Below are 24,680 nucleotides of genomic sequence, written 5' to 3'. Positions count from 1 at the left end.
GTAATACACTTAGCAGCTACAGGGATGTTCAGAATGTAAAAAAAGTTTTTTTTTTTTCCCAAATTTTTTTTTTTTTCTATTTTCCGCACCCTATCGCCGCTGAGTGTTGATCAGCATCGCACGAAAGTGCGCTGCGAATCAGCAACTCCTCCTTTTTGGCGTAGGGTGTTTTTTTTCTATATTCTACTGCCACGGTCTGCTGATAAGTGCCGCACATAAGTGCGGCATTTATCAGCAACTCCTTTGTTGGCCTAGGTTTTTTTTATACTTACTGTAAAAAAAAAAAAACACGTAAAAACACTACATTACACCACACTACATTGAATAAAGTTTGACACTACACCACTACATACCCCATATACCAATCCCCATATAAAGATGGCCCCCAGGGTGTTTTCGGCGTCAGACGCATACGTTATTATTGCCTCCGACACCGAAACAGCCAGTGAGGATGAATGGGGGGGATCCTTCTTTCCTCCATTCATCCTCATCCTCCTCATCATCCGGTGACGTGTCTGGGGGTAGCGTAGCGTACGCTGCCCCCCAGACACGTCTTTTCCGCCAGTACTGTCCCAATAAGAGATCACGGTATGATGTGAAATTCTACAAACTCTGTGAGCGTACCTCAGGGTACACTTACAGATTTAGGGTACGTGCACACTGCGGAATGGCGAAGGATAACCCTTTGTGCATTCCGCAGCTGGCACCCGCCGGCGGACTGATGCGGGCGCATGTCTCCATCCGTGTCATAGACTCCATTCTATGCACGGGCGGATTCCGTCGTCCATCCAAAGAATGAATACGTTGGACGGAGAGCGGAATCCGCCCGTGCATAGAATGGAGTCTATGACACGGATGGAGACGTGCGCCTGCATCAGTCAGCCGGCGGGTGCCAACTGCAGAATGCACAAAGGATTATCTGTCGCGATTCCGCAGTGTGCACATACCCTTAGAGTGTATGTAGGAAGGGACACCCGAATGCAGCCCCCAGATGCCCCCTCCCCCCCCCCCCATCCTTGGAACAAGTGGGAAGATCGTCCGGGAACTGATCTTCCCACTGCTGGATAAAGGTTACCACCTGTACGGGGATAACTTTTATACCAGCACCCCCCCTCTTCCGGTCCGTCACTGCCCGAGCTACTGTAGCTTGCGGCACAATCCGAAAATATCAGAAGCAGTAATAAAGCCCTAATAATTAGTAGCCATATAGCGGACCCAGCGCTTCTGGATATGAAGGACCCTGTATCGCACCAGGACAACATTTTCCAGGTGACGTCCCCCACACTGGAGAAAGTGAGACCCCAGAAGAAGTGCAGAGTGTGGCGTAACAGGGGGATCAGGAAGGACACCATTTTCCAGTGTGCCACCTGTCCCGATCCCCCCGGCCTCTGCATACTGGATCGCTTCAAGGCGTACCACACGTCATTGGAGTTCTACATTATCTAAATTCTGTCCCTTATTCCTATTTCAGGGGTCACGTTGATCCAGGGATTAGTCTGATTGCCATTATGGAGTCGGGAAGGAATTTTTCCCCTGTGATAAAGCTACTGTCGTCTGCCTCACGAGGGTTTTTTGCCTTCCTCTGGATCAACACAGATAGAATTTGATGGACACCTGTCATTTCCAACCTTATAAACCAATAGTTGGCCTAATACCCCCAAATAAATTAGAATTGTCCCTTTTTCCCCCGCTAAGTAGGTATGGCCGCCATTCCCATTAGAGGATGCCATGATGCAATTACAAAGCCTCTGTGCGGCCAGGACAGTAGAAACCCCCCACAAGTGACCCCATTCTGGAAACTACACCCCATAAGGAATCTAACAAGGGGGGCAGCGGGGATATGGCCCCCTGGTGACGGCCACATTTGGGACGTGAAAATGAAAAAAAAAAATGGTATTTTTTATTTTCTCGGCACATGTTCTACGTAAGTGACTGTCACCAGTGGGGTCCATATCCTCACTGCACCCCTTGTTAGATTCCTTATGGGGTATAGTTTCCAGAATGGGGTCACTTGTCGGGGGTTTCTACTGACCTGGCAGCACAGGAGCTTTGTAATTGCGACATGGCCTCCATCCTCCATTCCAGCCTCTAAATGGCGCTCTGTCCCTTTGGTGGCTTGCCCTGTGCCCATATGGCACATTATGCCCACATGTGGGGTATTTTCGTACTCAGGGGAAACTACCCTACACGTTTTGTGTTCATTTTCTTTTTTAACCCCTTGTGGAAATGGAAAAAATCAAGGCTAGACCAACATTTAGTGTAATTTTTGTAAAATTTTTACTCTAAATCATTAATCTTGTCATGATTTTTTCATTTTCACAAGGGGCTAAAAGATAAAAAAAAAAAAATAATAAATGTGTAGAGCAATTTCCCCTGAGTACGGAAATACCCCACATGTGGACATAAAGCGCCATGCGGGTGCAGGGTAAGCCTCCAAAGGGAAGGAGCGCCATTTGGTTTTTGAAGGCTGGATTTGGATGGAATGGATTTCGAGGGGCCATGTTGCATTCAAAAGGCCTCTGTGTTGCCAAGACAGTTGAAACCCCCCACAAGTGACCCCATTATGGAAACTACACTCCTCAAGGAATGTAACAAGGGGTGTAGTGAGCATATGAACCCCACTGGTGACGGGCACAAATGTGGAACAATGTGGCGTGAAAATGAAATATTACATTTTTTACACTATAATGTTGGTTTAACCTTGAATTTATCATTTTCACAAGGGGTTAAAAGAGAAAAAAAAAAACACACAAAATGTGTAGAGCAATTTCCCCCGAGTCCGTAAATACCCCACATGTGGACATAAAGCAGGGCAAGCCTCCGAAGGGAAGGAGCGCCATTTGGATTTTGGAGGTTGGATTTGGCTAGAATGGATGATGAACGCCATGTCGCATTTACAGAGCCCTTGTGCTGCCAAAACACTGGAAACCCCCACAAGTGACCCCATTCTGGAAACTGCACCCCTAAAGGAATCTAACAAGGGGTGCAGTGAGGATATGGACCCCTTGATGACGGGCACATTTGTGCCATGAAAGTGAAAAAATGAAATGTTTTACTTTTACGTCACATTGTTCCACATTTGTGCCCGTCACCAGTGGGGTCCATATGCTCACTGTGCCCCTTGTTAGATTCCTTGAAGGGTGTAGTTTCCAGAATGGGGTCACTCGTGGGGGGTTTCCAGTGTCTTGGCAGCACGAGGGCTCTGTAAATGCGACATGGCCCTTGAAATCCTTTCCAGTGAAATTCAGCTTCCAAAAGCCAATTGGCGCTCCTTCCCTTTGGAGGCTCGTCCTGCGCCCCCTTGGCACTTTATCGCCACATGTGGGGTATTTCCGTACTCGGGAGAAACTGCGCTACACATTTTGTGTCTTTTTTTTCCTCTTATCCCTTTAAGAACATGAAAAATTGAAGGCTAGAACAACGTTTTAGTGTAAAAAATAAATTTTTCTTTTTTCACGCCATATTGTTCGGAAAATCTATGAAGCACCTGTGGGGTCCAAATGCTCACCGCACCCCTTGTTACATTCCTTGAGGGGTGTAGTTTTCTAAATGGTGTCCCTTTAGGGGTCTTTTTCAGGTTTTGGCACCCCAGAGCCTCTGCCAACCTGAAGTGGTACAGTCAAAAATGACCAAATATAACGGAGGCATTGAAATTCACTAGGCGCTCCATTATATCTGAGGCTTGTGGTTGCGTCAAATAGCGCAATAGGGACACATATGGGGTATTTCTATAAACTGCAGAAAAGGGGCAAAAATTATTGGGGTGCATTTCTCTGGTAATAGGTTTATAATTATGAAAAATATTGGATTACAATAAAATCTCTGCACAGAAAATAAAAATTTTCAAATTTCTTACACACTTGGCCTTTATTTCTGTGACTCCCCTAAAGGGTTAAAACACTTTCTGGATATGCTTTTGCAGAGTGTGGGGGCTGCAGTTTCTGAAATGGGGTGCTTTGTGGGGCTTTCTAACATACAGGCCCCTCAAATACACTTTAAACCTGAACAGGTCCCTAAAAATATCTGATTTTGAAATTTTACTGAAAATTTGGAAATTTGCTGCTAATGTTTTAAGCTTCCTATTGTCTAAAAAAATGAAAGATCGTTTAATAAATGCCGCCAACATAAAGTAGACATGTTGCTAATGCTATTTAATATATAATTTATGTGGTATAACCACTTTCTGTATATGCAAAAAGTTTCAAAGTTGGAAAAATGCAGTTTCACATTTTTTTCACATTATTTGGGTTTTTTTCATAAAGATTCGTTATGAGTATCGACTCCAATTTACCAGAAATGTAAAGTACAATATGTCACGAGAAAACAACAATCTCAGAATCAGCCGGATAGGTAAAAGCATCCCGAAGTTATTAATGAATAAAGTGACACTGGTCATATTCATAAAATTTGTCTCTGTCATTAAGGCCATTTCAGGCTCTGTCCTTAAGGGGTTAAAATCGCTCTATTCCCAGTCTTATAACACTTTTATCCTTTGTCCTATGGGGCTGAGTGAGGTGTCATTTTTTGCGCCATGATGTTTACTTTCTATCGGTACCTTGATTGCGCATATGCGACTTTTGATCGCTTTTTATTACAATTTTTCTGGATTTGATGCGACCGAAAATGCGCAATTTTGCACTTTGGGATTTTTTTGCGCTTACGCCATTTACCGTGCGAGATCAGGAATGTGATTAATTAATAGTTCGGGCGATTACGCACGCGGCGATACCAAACATGTTTGTTTATTTATTTATTTTTATTTGTAAAATGGGAAAAGGGGGGTGATTCAGACTTTTATTAGGGGAGGGGATTTTTTATTAATAAAAACTTTTTTTTACTTTCACTTACAGTAATATGAAGCCCCCTGGGGGACTTCTATATACACAGAACTGATCTCCCATTGAGATCAATCCTGTGTATACAATAGAGCAATGATCCATCAGATCATGGCTCTATTATAATGGTCTGCTGCAGCCCATCTAAATAGATTGCCGAGCCGGGAACAGCGTCGGAGCGACGCTGAGCCCCGGCCGGCTCAGTACAACGGATCTCCCCGCCGTGATCGCATCGCGGGGGGGGGGGGGGGAGATCCCCCACTAGACACCAGGGAGAGGGGCCACATTCACTATTCAAATGCAGCTGTCAGCTTTGAGAGCGGCATTTGAATGGTTAATTAGCCGGCCGCGGCGATCGGCCGCGCCGGCTAATACATGCGTTCCCTGGCTGCACTTAGCAACCGGGGACCGCGCGCTGCAGACAGGGCTCACGCCGGGAGCCCTCTCTGTTTACTCTTAACGGCCGCATGACGGGTATACCCGTCATGCGTCGTTACGAGGTTAAGCACGCTCGGGGTCATTCGAACCCAAACTCTCGCAATTTGACTACCAGTGACTGAGGGAGTTGGATGCAGCGCTAATGCTGCCTGGAAAACATACATAGAGCCATAGGATGCAGCCTATCCAACCTCTTCAACCACTGGTAATCAAATGCTGAGAGTTTGGGTTCTGAGGAACCCGAGTGTGCTTGAGGTTCGCTCATCTCTACTAGTAAGTCTCACAACAACTAAAAACATTACTCGCACTGGAGCATTGTAGAGTGATTAAACAGAGCATAGAAACATTAAAACAAAAAAATCCTGTATCACTTATTATTGTTAGAGCCTCTTTATGTGCCACACATTACTTAGGTCTCCCTATGTGTGCCCATACTGTAATTAAGCAACCTTTTGCCCACATATTGTAGTTATACCCCCTTGTGTCCCACATGGTAGTTAGGGCCCTTTGTTTTTAAAAAATAAAAGAATTAGATAAATTAGTCCCGGGCCCCAAATTGCCCCACCGAATCCACTAACCTCGGAGGCACATACCTCTTGGTCACTTTAGTATGACCTGAGCCTGCCGTACAGCAGGCACAGAAATCTACACCTGCTCTTGTAGATTTCTGTCATGATTTACACCTGGCGTAAATCATGGTAAATTTGGCATGCGGGGGATACAGCAGATGTACACCAGGGAAAAGGGGCAAAACTGCGCCTTCTCCATCGTGTACACAACAGCCGCAAGGTTAGTAAATGCTCCCTTTGTGTTCTAGTACTTTAAATCCTTCCCGTAACCTCCTTGTGCAGACAGCACAATGCTGTCATATTGGTTTGCCTGAGCTGGTAAGCTGAAGTCTTAGGCTGTCCCAACATCTAGTCTGTAAATTAAGGGCAGGCAGGACCAGGTGGTCTTTTTCTGTCGACAATCTTCTATGGTTCTTTTATGATGGGACAGGGAGCTGAAGACTGTGGGGGACCTTTTTTAAGTCCGGCGTTTTCTGTGCCGGACTTAAAAATGCCACTGCATCTCCGGCGCTACGAAGATTTATGTAGAGGCAGACTGCCTCTACATAAATCCTGTGTGAGCCGGTGCGCATGGCCAAAGCCTACGCCAGCTGAGGACTGGAGTAGGTTTTCAGCGTATTTTTTAAAAAAAAACGATAAATCGCGCGGACTATGAGTCCACGCCCCTGTTCCGCCCCCCGAATATTTTATCTGCAAATCGGGCGTTTTGCGAATAAAATGTTCTCAAATCGGCTCTTTACGCCGAAAAAAAAAATACGCAGGATGATACATGTTCCCCTGTGTGTGTGTATTGTAAGAATGCACACACTGTTAAAAGTTGTATTAGAGATGGAATGCACCTACTTCTTTGGTCAGCCGAGTCACAGTCCCAACCCCCTGGGACTGCAGTTGTTAGCCCCCTTAAAATTCCCAAGAAATTTGTGGTGATACTAATAAGCAAGTCCTTAAATACTATAACTGACTGGTAAAGTATGGACCAAGAGATGTGTGAAGCCATAACTGTATATTGTGCATGAATTAAAATAGTTGGCAAAGGCATTAACCCCTTAACGACATCGGGCGTAAATTTACGCCCTGATGCCGGTAAGGGAGTTCAGAGCGGGGCCGCTAATACAGTAATCAGATGCAGCTGTCAAACATGACAGCTGCATCCGATTACCGGACGCAGCATCATCCCTGGTGTCTAGTGGGGAGATCGCTCCTCCGGGATGTTATCCCGGAGGAGCGATCTCCGTAAATGAAGCCGGCCGGGGACCGCTCCAAGATGGCGCCGTCCCCGGCTCAGCACTCATTTACTTCGGCTGCAGCAGCCGGAAGTAAACGAGTGCCTATCTCATGGATCTCTGCAGCATATCTATGCTGCAGAGATCTCAATGAGAGATCAAAGCACTTATACTAGAAGTCCCCTAGGGGGGCTTCTAGTATAAGTGTTAAAGTAAAAAAAAAGTGTCATTATTAGTAAAAAGCCCCCTTCCCTAATAAAAGTCTGAATCACCCCCCTTTTCCCAGGTTATAAATAAAAGTAAATAAATAAATAAATAAACATGTTTGCTATCGCCGCATGCGTAATCGCCCGAACTATTAACTAATCACATTCCTGATCTCGCACGGTAAACGGCGTCAGCGCAAAAAAATCCCAAAGTGCAAAATTGCGCATTTTTGGTCGCATCAAATCCAGAAAAATTGTAATAAAAAGCGATCAAAAACTCGTATATGCGCAATCAAGGTACCGATAGAAAGAACATATCATGACGCAGAAAATGACACCTGACACAGCCCCATAGACCAAAGGATAAAAGCGCTATAAGCCTGGGATTGGAGCGATTTTAAGTGACGTATATTTGTTGACAATGGTTTAAATTTTTTACAGGCCATCAGATACAATATAAGTTATACATGTTACATATTTTAATCGTAACGACTTGAGGAACATATATAACAAGTCAGTTTTACCCCAGGGCGAATGGCGTAAAAACACGTTTCCCCCAAATAAACAAAATGCTTTTTTTTTTTCAATTTCACCACACTTGAATTTTTTTCTGGTTTCGCAGTGTACTTTATGCAAAAATTCAGCCTGTCATTGCAAAGTACAATTAGTGACGCAAGAAATAAGGGCTCATGTGGGTTCCTAGGTGGAAAAATGCAAGTGCTATGGCCTTTTATGCACAAGGAGGAAAAACCGAAAACGCAAAAATCGAAATTTGCTCTGTCCTTAAAGGGTTAAGCCCATCCAAGTTGATGAGGCAAGGTCAACTGAAATATATTTTACGTCTGAAAAATACTGTGTTTTCACATAGCCTTATAGGTTGTATATTGTGAGACTTGTCAATCACTGTGTTAGTTTCATGGTGCAACAGGACCCTCAAGATTTTGTTGACTCCTAACAGCACTTAAATAGAATTTTACATAAAAATACTAAATCAAGCATAGGAAACTGTATATCCTAGGATTCCTCCCCTCTTTGAGAGCCCAATTACCTGATTAAAATTTTTTACTATGTAAGCAATAAATGATGGAAGCCAGAGCCGTTTCCAGGCTTTTTGCCGCCTGAGGCAAACCTGGGCTACAGCCGCCCCCCTGTGCCGCACTGCAAACCCCCCCCCCGGGTGCCGCACTGCAACCACCACCACCCCGCCTCGCTCCGCAAGCTCGCTCGCTGGGGGGCAGCCTGCACCCCTGTGAACTTACCAGAGTGCATGGCAACACTCCAGCTTCCTTGTGACCAGAGCTGCGTAGCGCTGCGCCAGATGGCTGTGGCACACGCAACCAACCAGGGACAAGGCTGCCAGGTGACGTCGGACAGGGAAACTGGCGGTATGTGGGGATGCCGGGGAGTGCGGGTGGCAAGATGTGTGGTGGGGCCGCGACTGCTGCTGTCATTTTAGCTAAGTTAAACTTAACTAAAATGACAGCGGTAAAGATCTTGCCGCCCCCTGCAGGGGCTCAGAATCTGCCGCCTGAGGTGGAATACTCATTCCGCCTCATGGCAGAAGCGGCCCTGATGGAAGCAGTGGGCCATGTGAGCAATCGCTTATGCAGTCCTCTTCCCATGATGGTCAAGTCTTGGTTTGTTGAGACTCATGTATTAGGGCCCTAGGATGCTGCCATATGAGGAGGACTGGCAGACTCACTTTAGCTTTCAAGGTTACACAATGTAGGATTACTAGCCCATCATATAGCAATATTTTTCATATTAAGAACTTAAAAAATTATGTTGGATATTTTGTAATCATTTATATTTTTGTGGACATATTAAAATGACCTAATTTATACTTTTTTTTTTTTCTGCAGGAAACACAATGACTGTATCATATATGACAGGACTTACACTTGGTTCAGCTGTTGCTTACTTTGCCTACAACCTGGCTAGTACATCTCAGAATATTTGCTTCCATCCAGATATATACAACAGTTCCTTGCCACCAGAGATTTAAACATTACTTTGAAGTTTATGACCTAGCATTTTTTATTATTTTTTCTTTTACTATACAGGTTAATCATGTTATAATTATTACTTTCAGATCTCTATTTTAGAACCATTATACTTTTTTTTTATAGCAAAATCATAATTGTGTAGATTATGGGTGGAAAAAAAGAAAACAAAGTTTATGGTGACATTCACTTTCAGGATACCTATCATTATGTGTCTCTCCACAGTTCAGTATAAAGACGCATCTCATGCAGGGGATCAGGTTGCATATCCTCTGTTCTTCACAAGATACTCCAGATGGTGGAGATACTTTCCCAGAGGAAACGCCCGGACACTACCTTTTGACTTAAATGGAACATGTGACAGCTGGTCCAGGCAGACCAGATGGCAAGGGTGCTAACCACACAAATTGCCATACAGTCAGTACAGGCAAATATGTAGTTAAAGAAGAATACACCAGATGCAGGTGACTGGTGCTGGAGATAAAGACACAGGTGCAGCTCACATGGTGCAGGAACAGGTAGCTCGTATGAACACGGGTCAGGTAAAGTTCACACTCAGGACAGGAACCAACTAGGAGTGCAAGACCAGATAGCAGGAACAGGAACACCACAACAGGTATGGGAACACTGAAACCAGAACTGCAGGTACAGGAACACCAGGCAAAGTGTACACATGTGGAATAATAGGTATGCTTTTGCAGTATACTAGCACATTAACACCTTCCCAGGTCCATAGGACCTCAACGTTTAGGCAGGGAATATGTGGTAGAAGCCCCCTTCAAGCCACAGGAAGAGGTGGGGATAATTAAGGCCCTGTGCCTTTAAATCTGGAAAGGGTGCAGGTGCCCCCTTCTAGTGGCCAGATTTATACTGCATGATTGGATGAGAGAGGACAGGGACACATGTTTCTTCATGCTGCTAGGACCGAAGGGCTCAGGTCGCGATGGAGAGGACGGCAGCTGAGAGCAGGGACATGCCCAATGCAGATGAGAGAAGAAGGCCATGGTGGTAAGAAGACAATGGCTTGTGCATGAGCCATATTAATTAGAATAAGACTTGTGCACAAATCTCGCTGAGATGTGAGACGTTGCATTGATACACCCAATGACACAGCATGACCTGCATCTCCACGCAAACTGGAGAGGCGCATAGTAATAGGTACCAGTTAAGTTGGTATTCCCATCCAGAGGATATGCCATAAATGTCTGACAGATGTGCATTTCACCTCTAGGAACATTATCTGGCCTTGTCAAGAAATATGTGCAGGTCAAAAAAGTGAGATTGGCATATATAAGACATTCATGACATGGAAACAACAGCAAAATTTGTATGATGTACTCGCATCTACCACATATATCACAACAGTACATTTTCTTCTTTTGTGGCATAGGGGCCTCTAGGTCACCCTGTGCACCTGGGCCAGGATGGATGTGGTTGCTACCTCGGCAGACTCTATAACTTCTCCCCTGTAGGTGTAACACAGGGAAATGTGAATTGTGCCCTTACCTTTGCATAACTTCCTGCTCAAATAAGACATTCATAACATTACTGTGTGCACTGTGATATACTTTATTAAGAATGTATATGGTTGAAATAGAAAGCAGACCAAAAAGTGACTATAGTATTATTTGTATCAAAAATATGTTTAAAAAAGAAATATAAAAAATATAAAAAAGAATGAAAGCAGTAAAGCTATTTATGCCATTTATCTTCATTAAGCTTAGTTAAGCACATAGGGGGAGATTTGTCAAAGTGGTGTAGAGAAGAATTAGCTCTGTTTCTAGCAACCAATAAGATCCCATTTTTCATTCTTAACAGATTCCTTGGAAAATTAAAGGTGGGATTTGATTGGTTGCTAGGTGCAACTGAGCCACTTCTACTTTACACCAGTCTGATACATCTCCCCATAGAAGGTAATTTATCAGAGCTTATATGGCAGTTTCCAGTGTAAAAAAAAAATTAAAGGGGGAAAAAAAAGTAAGCCTCATTGTGCTCACAAATTAGTGACTTTTCTCTTTTAGTCTTTTTATGCATTTCCTTTACCAAAGGGGCATGGTTTCTGTATAAAAAAGGCATGGCTGAGGTATAGTGAGTTTATAGCCACATTTATTATGTGCAACATATTATATGGCACACAAACCACTCATTAACCCCTTCGGGACCAGGCTAATTTTCGTTTTTGCGTTTTCGTTTTTTCCTCCTTGTGCTTAAAAGGCCATAGCACTTGCATTTTTACACCTACAGACCCACATGAGCCCTTATTTTTTGCGTCACTAATTGTACTTTGCAATGACAGGCTGAATTTTTGCATAAAGTATACTACAAAATCAGAAAAAAATTCAAAGTGTGGTGAAATTGAAAAAAAAAAACATTTCTTTTATTTGGGAGGAATGTGTTTTTACACCATTCGCCCTGGGGTAAAACTGACTTGTTATGCATGTTCAAGTCGTTACGATTAAAACGATATATAACATGTATAACTTATATTGTATCTGATGGCCTGTAAAAAATTCTAACCATTGTTAACAAATATACGTTCCTTAAAATCGCTCTATTCCCAGGCTTATAGCGCTTTTATCCTTTGGTCTATGGGGCTGTATGAGGTGTCATTTTTTGCGCCATGATGTTTACTTTCTATTGGTACCTTGATTGCGCATATACGACTTTTTGATCGCTTTTTATTACATTTTTTCTGGATTTGATGCAACCAAAAATGTGCAATTTTGCACTTTGGGATTTTTTTGCGCTGACGCCGTTTACTGTGCGAGATCAGGAATGTGATTAATTAATAGTTCGGGCGATTACGCAGGTGGCAAACATGCTTATTTATTTATTTGTTTACTTTTATTTATAACCTGGGAAAAGGGGGGTGATTCAGACTTTTATTAGGGGAGGGGGCTTTTTACTAATAACAATACTTTTTTTCTTCTTTTTTTTTTTTTTTTACACATATACTAGAAGCCCCCCAGGGGACTTCTAGTATATATACTTTGATCTCTCATTGAAATCTTTGCTGTATAGATATACAGCAAAGATCAATGAGATCGGCACTCGTTTGCTTTCGGCTGCTGCAGCCGAATACAAACGAGTGCCGAGACGGGGACGGCGCCATCTTGGACGAGTCCCCGGCCGGCATCAGACACCAGGGAAGTGCTGCAGCCGGTAATCGGATGCAGTGGTCATGTTTGACAGCTGCATCTGATTACTGTATTAGCGGGCACGGCGATCGGACCGTGCCGGCTAATGCCGGCGGTTCCGGGCTACAAGCGGCACCCGGGACCGCCGCGGTTCAGAGCGGGGTCGCCGTGCGGCCCCGTTCTGAACGCCCGCACCCGCGCGAGGACGTACAGTTACGTCCTTGTGCGGGAAAGGGTTAAGAAGGACATTTAAACACTTTAAATAAATTTAAATTAATCATACATTACAAAACAGTTGAATACATTCTGCTCAATTAAAACTGGTATAAGGGAGAGTGCAGGGTAGAAAAAAAGTTGCAAATGATAAATTCTATCTTAAAAGGGCACTCCACCAAAAAAAAATAATTGTTTCAAATTACCTGGTGCCAGAAAGTGCCAGAGATTTGTAAATTATCTCTATTAAAAAAAATCTCAAGCCTTCCAGTACTTATAAGCTGCTGTATGTCCTATAGCAGTGATGGCTAACCTTGACACTCCAGCTGTTGCAAAACTACAATTCCCATCATACCTAGGCAGCCAAAGCTTTATCTTTGGTTGTTCAGGCATGATGGACTTTTTGTTCAGGCATGATGGACTTTTTGATCGCTTTTTATTACTTTTATTTTTATTATTTTTTCTGGATTTGATGCGACCAAAAGCTATATCTTTAGTTTTGCAACAGCTGGAGTGTCAAGGTTAGCCATCACTGTCCTACAGGAAGTGGTGTATTCTTTCCAGTCTGACACAGATCTCTCTGCTAACATTTCTGTTCATGCCAGGAACTGTCCAGAGTAGGAGAGGGAATTTGCTACTGCTCTGGACAGTTTCTGACATGGACAGAGGTGTCAGCAGAGAGCACTGTGTCAGACTAGAAAGAATACATCACTTCCTGCAGGACATACAGCAGCTGATAAGTACTGGAAGACTGGAGATTTTTTAACAGAAGTAAATTTCAAACTTTTCACTGGAGTACCCCTTAATGTTACCTCCCCACTCTCATCTGGGTGCTGTAAGAGCATGCACAGTATTTTAGCCAAAATCCAGGACTCCTTCCTTGTAAATTATGCCATGGAGAAGGTCTCATGCATTATTTTTCTTGTTACTTTTACTATATTTTTATTATGTATTTTTATCAATAAATCATGTTGTTCTTCAATGCAGTAAATTTACCGTTTACTGTGCCAAATATGCTGGTAAGAAAAGGAAAAAATAATGATACAAAATAAGTACGATATACTTGTTTTGTCTGTCAGATGTTCAAGAGTTTCAACAGGAAGCAGAAAAAAATAACTGATGTTTACAGATAAAGACGTCAAGAAGTGCCAAACTTTGATTACTTCCATTATATGAGCTTTATTAGTATTATCTATGTGTAATTGTTAAAAATAAAATTATTTGGGTATTGTAATACAAATGCAAGCTTTTGTGATTTTAAATGTAAGTAATTTAAATTAAGCAAATAAAAACTTGGCAAATTAAAATATGTTACATTAGACCTTTTTGGGTTCTTTAGTTTGTTGTCCAGTAATTTTTCTTTTTACATTCACTAGCCATGTTATCTATAGTATTTTTAATATTGTGACCTAATTAAAGAAGAAGTATATATGAGCGCTGGTACATATACTTACAGCGGTGATCGCTGTCCCGCGTCGTGGCTTTATTCCGGTCCCACGCACTTACATCACCCGCTCCTGTGACCCCCTCTTCTGTCTCCTGTGATTGAAGGCCAGAAGTCACACTTTTCATTGTATTCTCTATGGGAGAGCGTGACTTCCAGCCTTCTATCACTGAAGACTGAACAGGGGTCACAGGAGGGGCTGATGTGAGCGTGCTGGATATGAACGGCGCCACAGGATCGGAACGAAGCCATACCGTGAGACACCGATCACCTCTGGTGAGTATACGCGCCAGTATAAACAGTGTGATACAGTATAAGGCTGGGTTCACACCACGTATATTTCAGTCAGTATTGTGGTCCTCATATTGCAACCAAAACCAGGAGTGGATTGAAAACACAGAAAGGATCTGTTCACACAATGTTGAAATTGAGTGGATAGCTGCCATTTAATGGCAAATATTTGCTGTTATTTTAAAACAACGGCTGTTTAATTGAAATAATGGCAGTTATTTACTGTTATATGACAGCCATCCACTCAATTTCAACATTGTGTGAACAGAGCCTTTCTGTGTTTTTAATCCACTCCTGGTTTTGGTTGCAATATGAGGACCACAGTACTGACTTAAATATACGTAGTGTGAACCCAGCCTAAGGCTATGTTCACACTGGATAAAACTATGGCCGTAGTTCTCGCCGCAGAACTACGGCCGTTGTTTTGCGGGGTGGGACATAGCTTCATTTTTGAATGGGATCCCGGCTGGAGCGTACACACATCGTACACACAAACACCGGGATCCCGTGCGGCGCCGGAAAAAACTGACATTCAGTGAATTCCGGACGCAGAAAGACCTGTCAGTGCACACAGTGAAGCGAGCAGCACCGGCTGCTCGCTTCACTGTGCGCTGTGGGAAGCTCTGATGCGGGCGCACGCTGATGCACCTGCATCAGAGCTCCGCGGCCGGAAAGATCACCCAGACGGTACTTAAGTACCGGCCGCAATGATCCGGGCTAAGACCGGCCGTTCCGTGACCCGGCCGGGGTCACGGAACGGCTGGTTGTTAATTTAATGTGAACATAGCCTAAAACATGGATACTGCCAATACTGCACACTCGAGGTATGCTCATCTCTTTAAAGGGAACCTGTCACCCCCCGTGCCGGGGTGACAGGCTCCCAACCCCCCGTTAGAGCCCCCTATACTCACTAATCCCGCCGGGTCCCGCTTCTGGAGGTGGTCGGGTGATGAAGATCTCAGCCGCTGCAGCCCGGTGCGCGCGCTGAGAGATGAGTCCAACGCTCATAGAGAACGACGGAGCGCTGGACTCTCCTGTCATTCTCTATGGGTGTTGGACTCATCTCTCAGCGCTCGCGCCGGGCTGCAGCGGCTGAGATCTTCATCACCCGACCACCTCCAGAAGCGGGACCCGGCGGGAGTAGGTGAGTATAGGGGGCTCTAACGGGGGGTCGGGAGCCTGTCACCCCGGCACGGGGGGGTGACAGGTTCCCTTTAACAACTATTGTGGATAAAGTATTTCACGGTTTTCTGAGATTCTATACAGAAGTAGTAAATAACCTTCTATAAATAGCACAGCACCAGCATGGGTTTATGGGATCGGTCCTGTCAATCAAATCTGATCAGCTTCTATGAGGAGGTCAGTTATAGACTGGACTTGGGGGAGGCTGTGGACATTGTGTATCACGACTTTTCAAAGGTAACGTAAAGAGGTTGTCTCCAACATCCCAATGTTATGAAACCTCTGATTTACATATGGTTGCAGTAAAGCAGATGTGATGACACTATACAGTGGTGCCTTGGATTATGAGCATAATTCGTTCCAGGACTGTGCTTGTAATCGAAACTCACTCTTAAACCAAAGCAAATATTACAATAAGAAATCATTGAAATCCACACAATTGGTTCCACACCCCAAAATTATTAACAAAATGTAGAACAGATTAAACAAACAATGAGAAACAGCTGAACATGTGATCAGCATGTGGTATAGTAAAGACAGCAGCAGTGTGTACATACAGGATGGAACTGCAGATCCCCATAATGCAGTAGCATAGTACAACAGGCTAGAATAGAGAAGCAGAGCTGCTGCCAGAGGTCTGTGTGGCCACATGACAGCAATAGGGAAGGGGTGTGTGTTCAGCATGGACCAAGAAGGGAGAATCACAGAGCTGTGCAAGAGGACAGTGACCAAAACTTTTCTATACAGCAGTGAGTATAGCTAAGTGTGAATGCAGGCACATTAAAGCAGCAGTGTGTATATACATGCCGCACTCTGACTGGGGAGAGAGGGGTTACAGCTACAAAAGATTATTACTTCCACAGTCCTCTACCCTGATGTAAGCCCCAGCCTAAAGTAGATCTGAGGTTCTTAGCAAACCATTTGATCAAATATAATGTAACTAACCAAGTTAAGGCGACCCCACAGAGGGTTGGACCCTATACTTCGCTAACCGCCTTTCTCAGGCTATAAGTCTACAAAACTGGGCATACAGGATCAACTTATAGCCAGTACTCCACTCACACTTGTTCACACTATGCAGTTTGCATGCTGCCGTGGCTAACAAACAGACAAAAGTAGAAAACTTCTGCAGCAAATGCCAAGTGTCAGGACTCACTGTACATACTGCTCAAGTAGGCCATCTCCTTTTAGCCAGCCTAAGGCACAGGGGTAGAGGCTGGGTAAAACATCATGGGAGGAAGGACCAGAAGCTGGGAGAGACACCAGAGGAGGGGGGGGACACCAAGGGAAGGCCAGTTCGATAATACCTGTGCCACCCAGGGTGAGCAGGCGGGGGTCACAGGTTATAAGGAGAGCAGGGAGCACTGAAGACAGGATAGGCAGACAGTATGTTGGGATGCAGGAGGAGGACACAGGACACTCACCTACCACTTCATGAGTGAAGACAGCTCTGACATGACATGGTGATCAGGAGCAGGAGGCCGAGCTTTTGGTAAAGGAGGCAGAGCTCCGATGAAGCAAAGATTTGACACAAGTGATAGAGCTCTTGAGGTTGTGGCTGACAACTCTGTAGGTGTTGGCAGGTGAACAATTTTGGGCCTCATTCCTATTGTGTCCTGGGGGAACGGTGAAAGGTGGGAGAAGCACTCGGTGGTCGAGTGGGCTCCCCAGGCTCCCTGGAATTTTCCGGGGTTTTGGGGGCTTACTGAGGGATTTCCCGGTCCCCTGGTGGGCCAGTGTGAGTCTGGGATGACCCCCTTCATACAGACTGAACATCTTGGGAAAGCTTGAGAAGCCCCTTTAGACTAAAAAAAGAAAAGCAAGATTAAAAGAATACTTTACTTTTCCTGAAGAAGAGATGCTGGCACCAGGTGTTGATCCATTGCTCTGTGTAAGCCCAGGCTGTCCTAATGATGTAGCTGGCAAGTCCCAAGTCTACAAGCCAGTCTGGTATCTGACTGCTCGGATGCAGGACTCCTGCGCAGTTCACAGACTCTTAGACCAATTAAATTACTGCCTTTTTGAGTGCACACAAGCTGCTGGGACCTCAGGGGTCTCAACTTTTTTTTTTTTTTTTTCAATAAACAGTGAGATTTCATCTGGAAGAAGGCTGGGCTTGATTTAATGGAAATGGCGACCCCTGCAGGCAGTAACTATAGGATGGCTTTACAGCTAATCATAAAGGGTATAAACCCACACACCGTATATGCAGCGTATTTACTGCTGCGATACGCAGCAAACTCGCAGCAGATTAGATCTAAATAACTGAACACAGCATCAAATCTGTACCAACAAATCTGCTGCGTATTTGTTGCGTATCTGCTGCGTATACGGTGTGTGGGTTTATACCCTAAAGGAGAAGTATTTTTTAATATGTTATTACTTATTACTATGTTATGGAAAGTTAGACAACTGGCTGGGAAGGGGGATGCTGTGATGTGAATGGCAGTGCAGCGGTGGTGGGCCTGGGGGAGAATGCTGGTGATGGGGATCGGCACAGGTACTACTCCCCCATCATGTGCTCATACTATGAGCACATAATGGGAGGACTAGTACAGTGTAAATGTGGCGGCAACAGTAGCAGTGGGGCTGGGGTGGGGGTGCTGGTGATCGGCCCTGGTACTACTCCCCCATCATGTGCTTATACTATAAGCACATGATGGGAGGAGTGGCACAGTGTGTATGTGCCCACAGCACTGAGCAGGGAGGGAGGTGGTTAGATGCACAGGCACCTCTCTCCCTTCCTGCTCCCTTTGCTCCCCAAAGTATTCCATAAACATATATAAGCAATAAAGCATAGTGTACCCCCCCCCCCCCCCGACTGTCAGTAGTACTGGGATGCAGTTTTGCTTGATGCTCTTCTCATCAACAGACGTGATGGAGGAAGGAAGGAGGTCAGGGACTTAATTTGGGGACCGCCTCTGTCCAGTGTTGGACTGGGATACCCGGGGCCCACCAATATAGAACCAGTGAAACGCGACATGCTGACCCGCTCCTTTCCTGGATTTATCTGTATCTGTGATAAATCTCAGAACACCCTCCATTTATACAGCTCTCAGGGTATGCTGGGAGTTGTAGTCTCTGAGAGGACAACCCTTAATAAATCACTGTGTGCACTGTGTCTCCTGGTGGCTGCAATCTGTTGGTGACAACCATCAGCCCTGAAGGTCCAGCAATACATCTGTCTACAGCAGCAGTTATCAGAGGATTGTACTACTGTACTACAACTCCCAGCATATCCTGAGGGCTGCAGACTGTCAGTACATGCTGGGAGTTGTAGTGCATGCAGCTGTTGTAGTTGGGTCCTAGGTGCATTATACACTGGATGCTTTGTGGCATATAAGAATACATAGATCTGTGGGGGCTCAGTGTAGGGTTGTGACCCCAGAACATCACTAATAGGGGATAGAACAAAAACATCTCCCCCTATCCCCTATTAGTGCTGTTCTGAGGTCACTTCCCAACACTGAGCCCCCACAGATCATGTATTCTGATCTCCTACAAAGCATCCAGTGTACAATTCACCTAGGACCCAACTACAACAGCTGCAGGCACTACAACTCCCAGCATATCCTAAGGGCTGCAGACTTCAGTACATGCTGGGAGTTGTAGTGCCTGCAGTTGTTGTACTTGGGTCCTAGGTGAATTATACACTGGATGTTTTGTGGCATATCAGAATACATAGATCTGTGGGGGCACAGTGCAGGGACGTGACCCCAGAACATCACTAATAGGGGCTAGGGGTAGATGTTTTTGTTCTATCCCCTATTAGTGATGTTCTGGGGTCACTTCCCTACACTGAGCCCCCACAGATCTATGTATTCTGATCTCCCACGAAGCATCCAGTGTATAATTCACCTAGGACCCAACTACAACAGCTGCATGCACTACAACTCCCAGCATGTGCTGACAGTCTGCAGCCCTCAGGATATGCTGGGAGTTGTAGTACCTGCAGCTGTTGTAGTTGGGTTCTAGGTGCATTATACACTGGATGCTTTGTGGCATATAAGAATGCATAGATCTGTGGGGGCTCAGTGTAGGGAAGTGACCCCAGAACAGCACTAATAGGGGATAGGGGGAGATGTTTTTGTTCTGTCCCCTATTAGTGATGTTCTAGCGTCACGTCCCTGCACTGAGCCCCCACAGATCTATGTATTCTTATATGCCACAAAGCATCCAGTATATAGGACCCAACTACAACAACTGCAGGCACTACAACTCCCAGCATGTACTGAAAGTCTGCAGCCCTCAGGATATGCTGGGAGTTGTAGTACCTGCAGCTGTTGTAGTTGGATTCTAGTTTAAAAGTTTGTGCTAGTGTACTGTAGTGACCGCAGGGCTGTGTCAGTACACTACCGCAAACAATACACTGACCCATTTAGACCCCAATGGTACACAGGCTCGGCACACTATAGAAGTGATTACAGTGCAGTTACTAATGACTCACAGGTGACGTCTTCTCCGATTGCCGTCGCTCAAGCTGGGGTGACGGGGAGAAGCTGGGGAACAGGGGGAAAGCTAGGGCAACAGGGGGAGGGGGAGCAGCTAGGGGTGGCAGGGAAAGGGAGAAGCTGGGTAACGGGGAGCAGCTGGGGCGACCGGGGGAGGGGGAGCAGCTGTAGTGGCAGGGGTGAGAAGATGGGAGGGCAGCTGGGGTGGCAGGGGGACAGCGGGGGGGGGGGGGGGGGCAGAGGGACCAGCCGGGGGGGGAGGCAGAGGGACCAGCCGGGGGGGGGAGGCAGAGGGACCAGCCGGGGGGGGGAGGCAGAGGGATCAGCCGGGGGGCAGACTGGGATTGTCCCCCTATGCAGGGACGGCATGAGCTTCCGGCACAGACTGTCACACAGGCCGGAAGCTCACAGTGCAGCCCCGCGATGCCCGAACTTCTTCCCTGCTCAGCAGCGGCATGATGACGTTACACGCACGCTGCTGAGCAGGGAAGTTCGGGGGGACCTTCCCAGCCTGCCTCTGTCCCTGCCACCCGGATGATCCCCTGGCCGACCGATCACAAGCGGGTGGAGCGATCCAGTGGGGTGGATCCACACATTCTCCTCCGTCCGGGCCCAGCGCCGTAATGGCGCTGATCCTGGCTCGGCACTCGGCAGCAGCCGGAAGCAAAGTGCCTATCTTATCGATCTATCTTGTATTAGTATTCAGGATAGATCTCAATGAGAGATCAGAGTGTGTAAGTGTAAAAGTAAAAAAAAAAAAAAAAAAAAAGGGTTATTAAAAGTCACCCCCCTTTTCCCATGTTATAAATAATAAATAAATTATAATTTTTTACTCACCATGAATTTTCTTTCCTGTAGTCCGAAGCAGCAGCACGAATGGGGGGGGGGGGGGGGGGGGGGGGGGGGGGAAAGATCCTATCTTCCTGCAATGGTAGGACAGATGGTACTAATAAAAGAAGATTGATTAGGAGCCCTATAAAGGAGGCCATACAGACCCCTCCTCCTTGTGTCAATTCTAACGACAAAAAAAATTTAAAATTCATAATAAAATCTTAGTTAATAAGGCATTAAAACAATCAAGGTATGCTGCATAAATAATAGTTTGTTTAAATCAGGGCGGGAAGTCTGTGCTGCTGCTTCAGACTACAGGAAAGAAAATTTACGGTGAGTAAAAAAAAATTATCCTTTCCCTTACGTCCTCAGCAGCAGCACGAATGGGGATATAGCAAGCTATGAAAACAGACTAGGGAGGGCCATTACATTACAGAAGACAGAATGGCTGATCAGACTCGTGAATATCTAGTCTATAGTGCTTGACAAAGGTATTGACGGACGACCATGAAGCAGTCCTGCATATTTGTTCCAAGGGTACAGATCTTTTTTCAGCCCATGTGGATGATATTGCCCTCATTGAATGTGATTGCATCAGGTACTTGTAATCCAGCTTCTTGGTAGCATATGGAGACGACTTCCCTTATCCATCTGGACAGAGAAGCTTTGGATGACTTGCATCCTTTGTTTTTTCCCTGCAAAGGATAAAAACCAAGTGGTTAGATTTCCTGAAGGAGTTTGTCCGTTCAATATACATGCTCCAAGCCCTTCCCACATCTAAGGGATGAAGCTCCTTCTTTCCCGTGTTGGCAGGAGTAATGGATTGTAACAATGGAAATGTGGAAGAGACTTTCACCCACCAGGCTTCTTTACCTTCAGGTAGGTTCTGTAGACAGTTGTGGCTCTGGACTGCAGAAGAGTGGTCACCACTTTGACAGCATATCAATTCCCACCTTGTTGACGGCAGTCAAGCTTCGGACAAGCCTACCCTCTTGAGTTATTAACTGAGAGTATACAGAAGCCTCCAGATTATTCCTATGGATTTAGTATCAGGAGAGAGCGCCATGCTTTTAGATAATAAAAGGCCATCATGAATCCATAGACTTGCTACTTGCAAGATTTTTAGACTCTGCCCACACCTGTCAGGGACACTGGGAGTAATCTCTGCTACTTTGAGTCAGTAGCTGGGGAGACTGGGAGAGTTCCCAGAAGATTCTTAGGCAGGGGGCTCACCATTGTGAACCATGCCCTCTTGGGTCAATAGGGGCAAATGAGGCTGACCAAGGCCCAACCTTGTCTGAGATTCTGCAAGACTCTGGGCTTTTTAGGAGTGAGGAAAAAAGGTTTTCCAATTTGAACCTTCAATAGGAATAGGTCTATCCTCCATGCGATTTACCAGAAAGCTTCTGGTCCAGAGACCGTTCCTCCGACAGGGTTACATCGCAGCATAGATTTCCAGCAGACAAAATGCCTCTGCCTCCAGTAGTAATGCTGCTAGTGCCCCTATAAAGATCGATATGCGCCATCCTAGATGCAGTTTTGATCTTATACTGATAGCTTCCCATAGATTGATGTGCTGGAGTGGACTAGTATTCCCTTCATATGTTGGATGCCAGCAACAACTCTGATGGGGATTAAGGCTCCTTTGCCCGTTGCTCCTGCATACAAGCGCCACACTGTGTGCTTGATACATCAATGGTTTTCTCTACCCACTTCATTGGGAGACTGCTGCCATTGAGCAGGGAAAGCTATCCTTGTCTCTGGGTGTTATTTCCAGTGTAGACATAAGACCCAAGGGTATGAGATGAAGTGACAGCAACTGGGGAGTGCCGAGAACCCCCACTTGTGTCAACTTCTATAATCTCTCTGGAGGAAGAGAGAGTGACAGGCTGGGGATCTATTCTCCTCCCTAGGAATTGTTCCATGCCAGAAACAATGATGAGTTTCAATTTTCTCAGTCAAAGTACAATAGACATCAGCTTGGTGACTGTAGATGGAGCCAAGATGATTCCAAACAGAAGGGCTGTAAATTGAAAAGAATGCCAATTGCCTTGTACAAAAGGTCTTGATGTAAAGGAATATGCAGCTTTTGTCTGTAGACAGGTACATGCGGGTATACCTGGTCAGATAACGTCCTTCTTCTAGGAGGGAACTACAGATCATAAACCTTTCATACAACTGCCTTCTCAGAGGAGGCTGTATACAGGTACATGCAGGTATACCTGGTCACATAACATCCTTCTCTAGGAGGGACCCACAGATCATAGATCCCACATACAGCACCCTCCTCAGAGGCGGCTGTATACAGGTATACACGGTCAGATAACATCCCTCTTGGACGGACCTACAGATCATAGATCCCACATACAGCACCTTTACCATATTGAATTTCACAATCTGAGGGCCTTTCCTATCATATAACACTGGTACAGACCTCTCTCATTATGGAAATAAATAGTCAGAAAAGACGTAGTCACAAGTTCTTGTCCCCATCCCCAAGGCCTCCGAGACGTCTGGTCCTTCTTGTGCAGGATTCTTTCCTTTACCTTCCGAACTAGAATTCCTATGGACTGTGGAACAAAAGTAGAAGTTGCTTCTCTTCTTATTAGACTGGGGCAGATAATGGACCTGATCATAAGAAAAAAAAGGGCTTTCATGAGAATGTCCAATACAGATCCAACTATCTTTATATTGGAGTGACCATCTGCCCCCTTTCAACGAAGGACCAGTCTCCAAACTGTGGGGATCGGGCAGCCAACTATACTGCTCAGCTATAGTAATAGACATTTAATTTTATTTTTTATTTTTATTTTTGAAAATTACTAAGAAAATTTTTTTTGAACAAAGTCTTTGTTCGTCTGAAGGAGCCATGACCTCGGACTCCATCCAGTTCAGCCTGTAGATGATCATTCAGATGTAAAATCTTAAGCAGTCATTGTCTCTTCTGAGAAAAAGTTGCAATCCACAAATGAATTCCCTGCCACCTGAAAGTGGAATCTTGCAGGATCTGTACGCCAAGAAAGCTTTTTCCCCTCCAGAAGTTCTGTTACCAGAATCCTGCTACATCCAAGGATGGAAAATGTGCCAGACTGACCGGCCGACTAACAGACTAGTGCAGAGTGCCTGGAATCAGACACACAGGTGCACTGAATATGCAACCAGCAATCCTAAGGCAGTGTTCACACATAGCAGCTTCATAGCTTTACTGCATCCTTAAGTACACAGAAGCTCCATAGGGTCACTGCATCATCTGATATCAGTATTACAGAGTGTAACTAGACAGCAGGTGTACACAGTATTACAGAGTAATTAGACTGCAGGTATACACAGTACACATCCAGCATCTCTAAGCATGTAGCTTCATAGGTCACTGCATTATCTGATAACAGTACTAATCAGATAGTACACAGATGTACATCTGATGGCAGTATTAGGGAAAGTAATCAGACAACAGGTGTATCCAGTACACATCCAGCAGCTCTAAGCATGTGCTCACACACATAGCTCAATATGGTCACTATATAATCTGATAGTAGTATTAGGGAAAGTAATCAGATAGATTTATCCAGTACACAACTAGCAACTCTAAGGCTGTGTTCACACACAGTAGCTTCACAGGGCACTGCATCATCTGATAGCAGTATAGTGAAAGAAATCAGACAGCAGGTGTTACACAGTACACTACAATTCTAAGGCAATGTTTACACACAGTGGCTTCATAACTTCACTGCATTCTTAAATAGCAGCACACAGAGGGTCCACATGATAACCATCATCTGATAGCAGTATTAGCGAAGGTAATTAACCAGCAGGTGTACATAGTACACAGCTAAATTCTAAGGCAGTGTTCACACACA

At 45.1% G+C, this 24,680-nt stretch overlaps 1 protein-coding gene across 1 annotated transcript in view; it reads left to right on the top strand.

Annotated features, from left to right (window-relative positions):
- The window catches only part of SLC29A4 (solute carrier family 29 member 4), a 122,033-nt gene extending 111,631 nt beyond the window's left edge, over positions 1–10,402 (top strand). Inside the window, exon 11 of the mRNA XM_069985334.1 lies at positions 9,134–10,402. Coding sequence (XP_069841435.1) covers positions 9,134–9,276 — 143 coding nt within the window. The 3' untranslated portion in view covers positions 9,277–10,402. The remainder of the gene's footprint in view (positions 1–9,133) is intronic.
- The last annotated feature ends 14,278 nt before the right edge of the window (positions 10,403–24,680 follow it).

Source organism: Dendropsophus ebraccatus, chromosome 9 (genome assembly GCF_027789765.1).
Source record: "Dendropsophus ebraccatus isolate aDenEbr1 chromosome 9, aDenEbr1.pat, whole genome shotgun sequence".
Classification (NCBI taxonomy): Eukaryota; Metazoa; Chordata; class Amphibia; order Anura; family Hylidae; genus Dendropsophus; species Dendropsophus ebraccatus.
The sequence above is the reverse complement of the archived record's forward strand: the minus strand, read 5'-3'. Positions and strand labels throughout refer to the sequence as shown.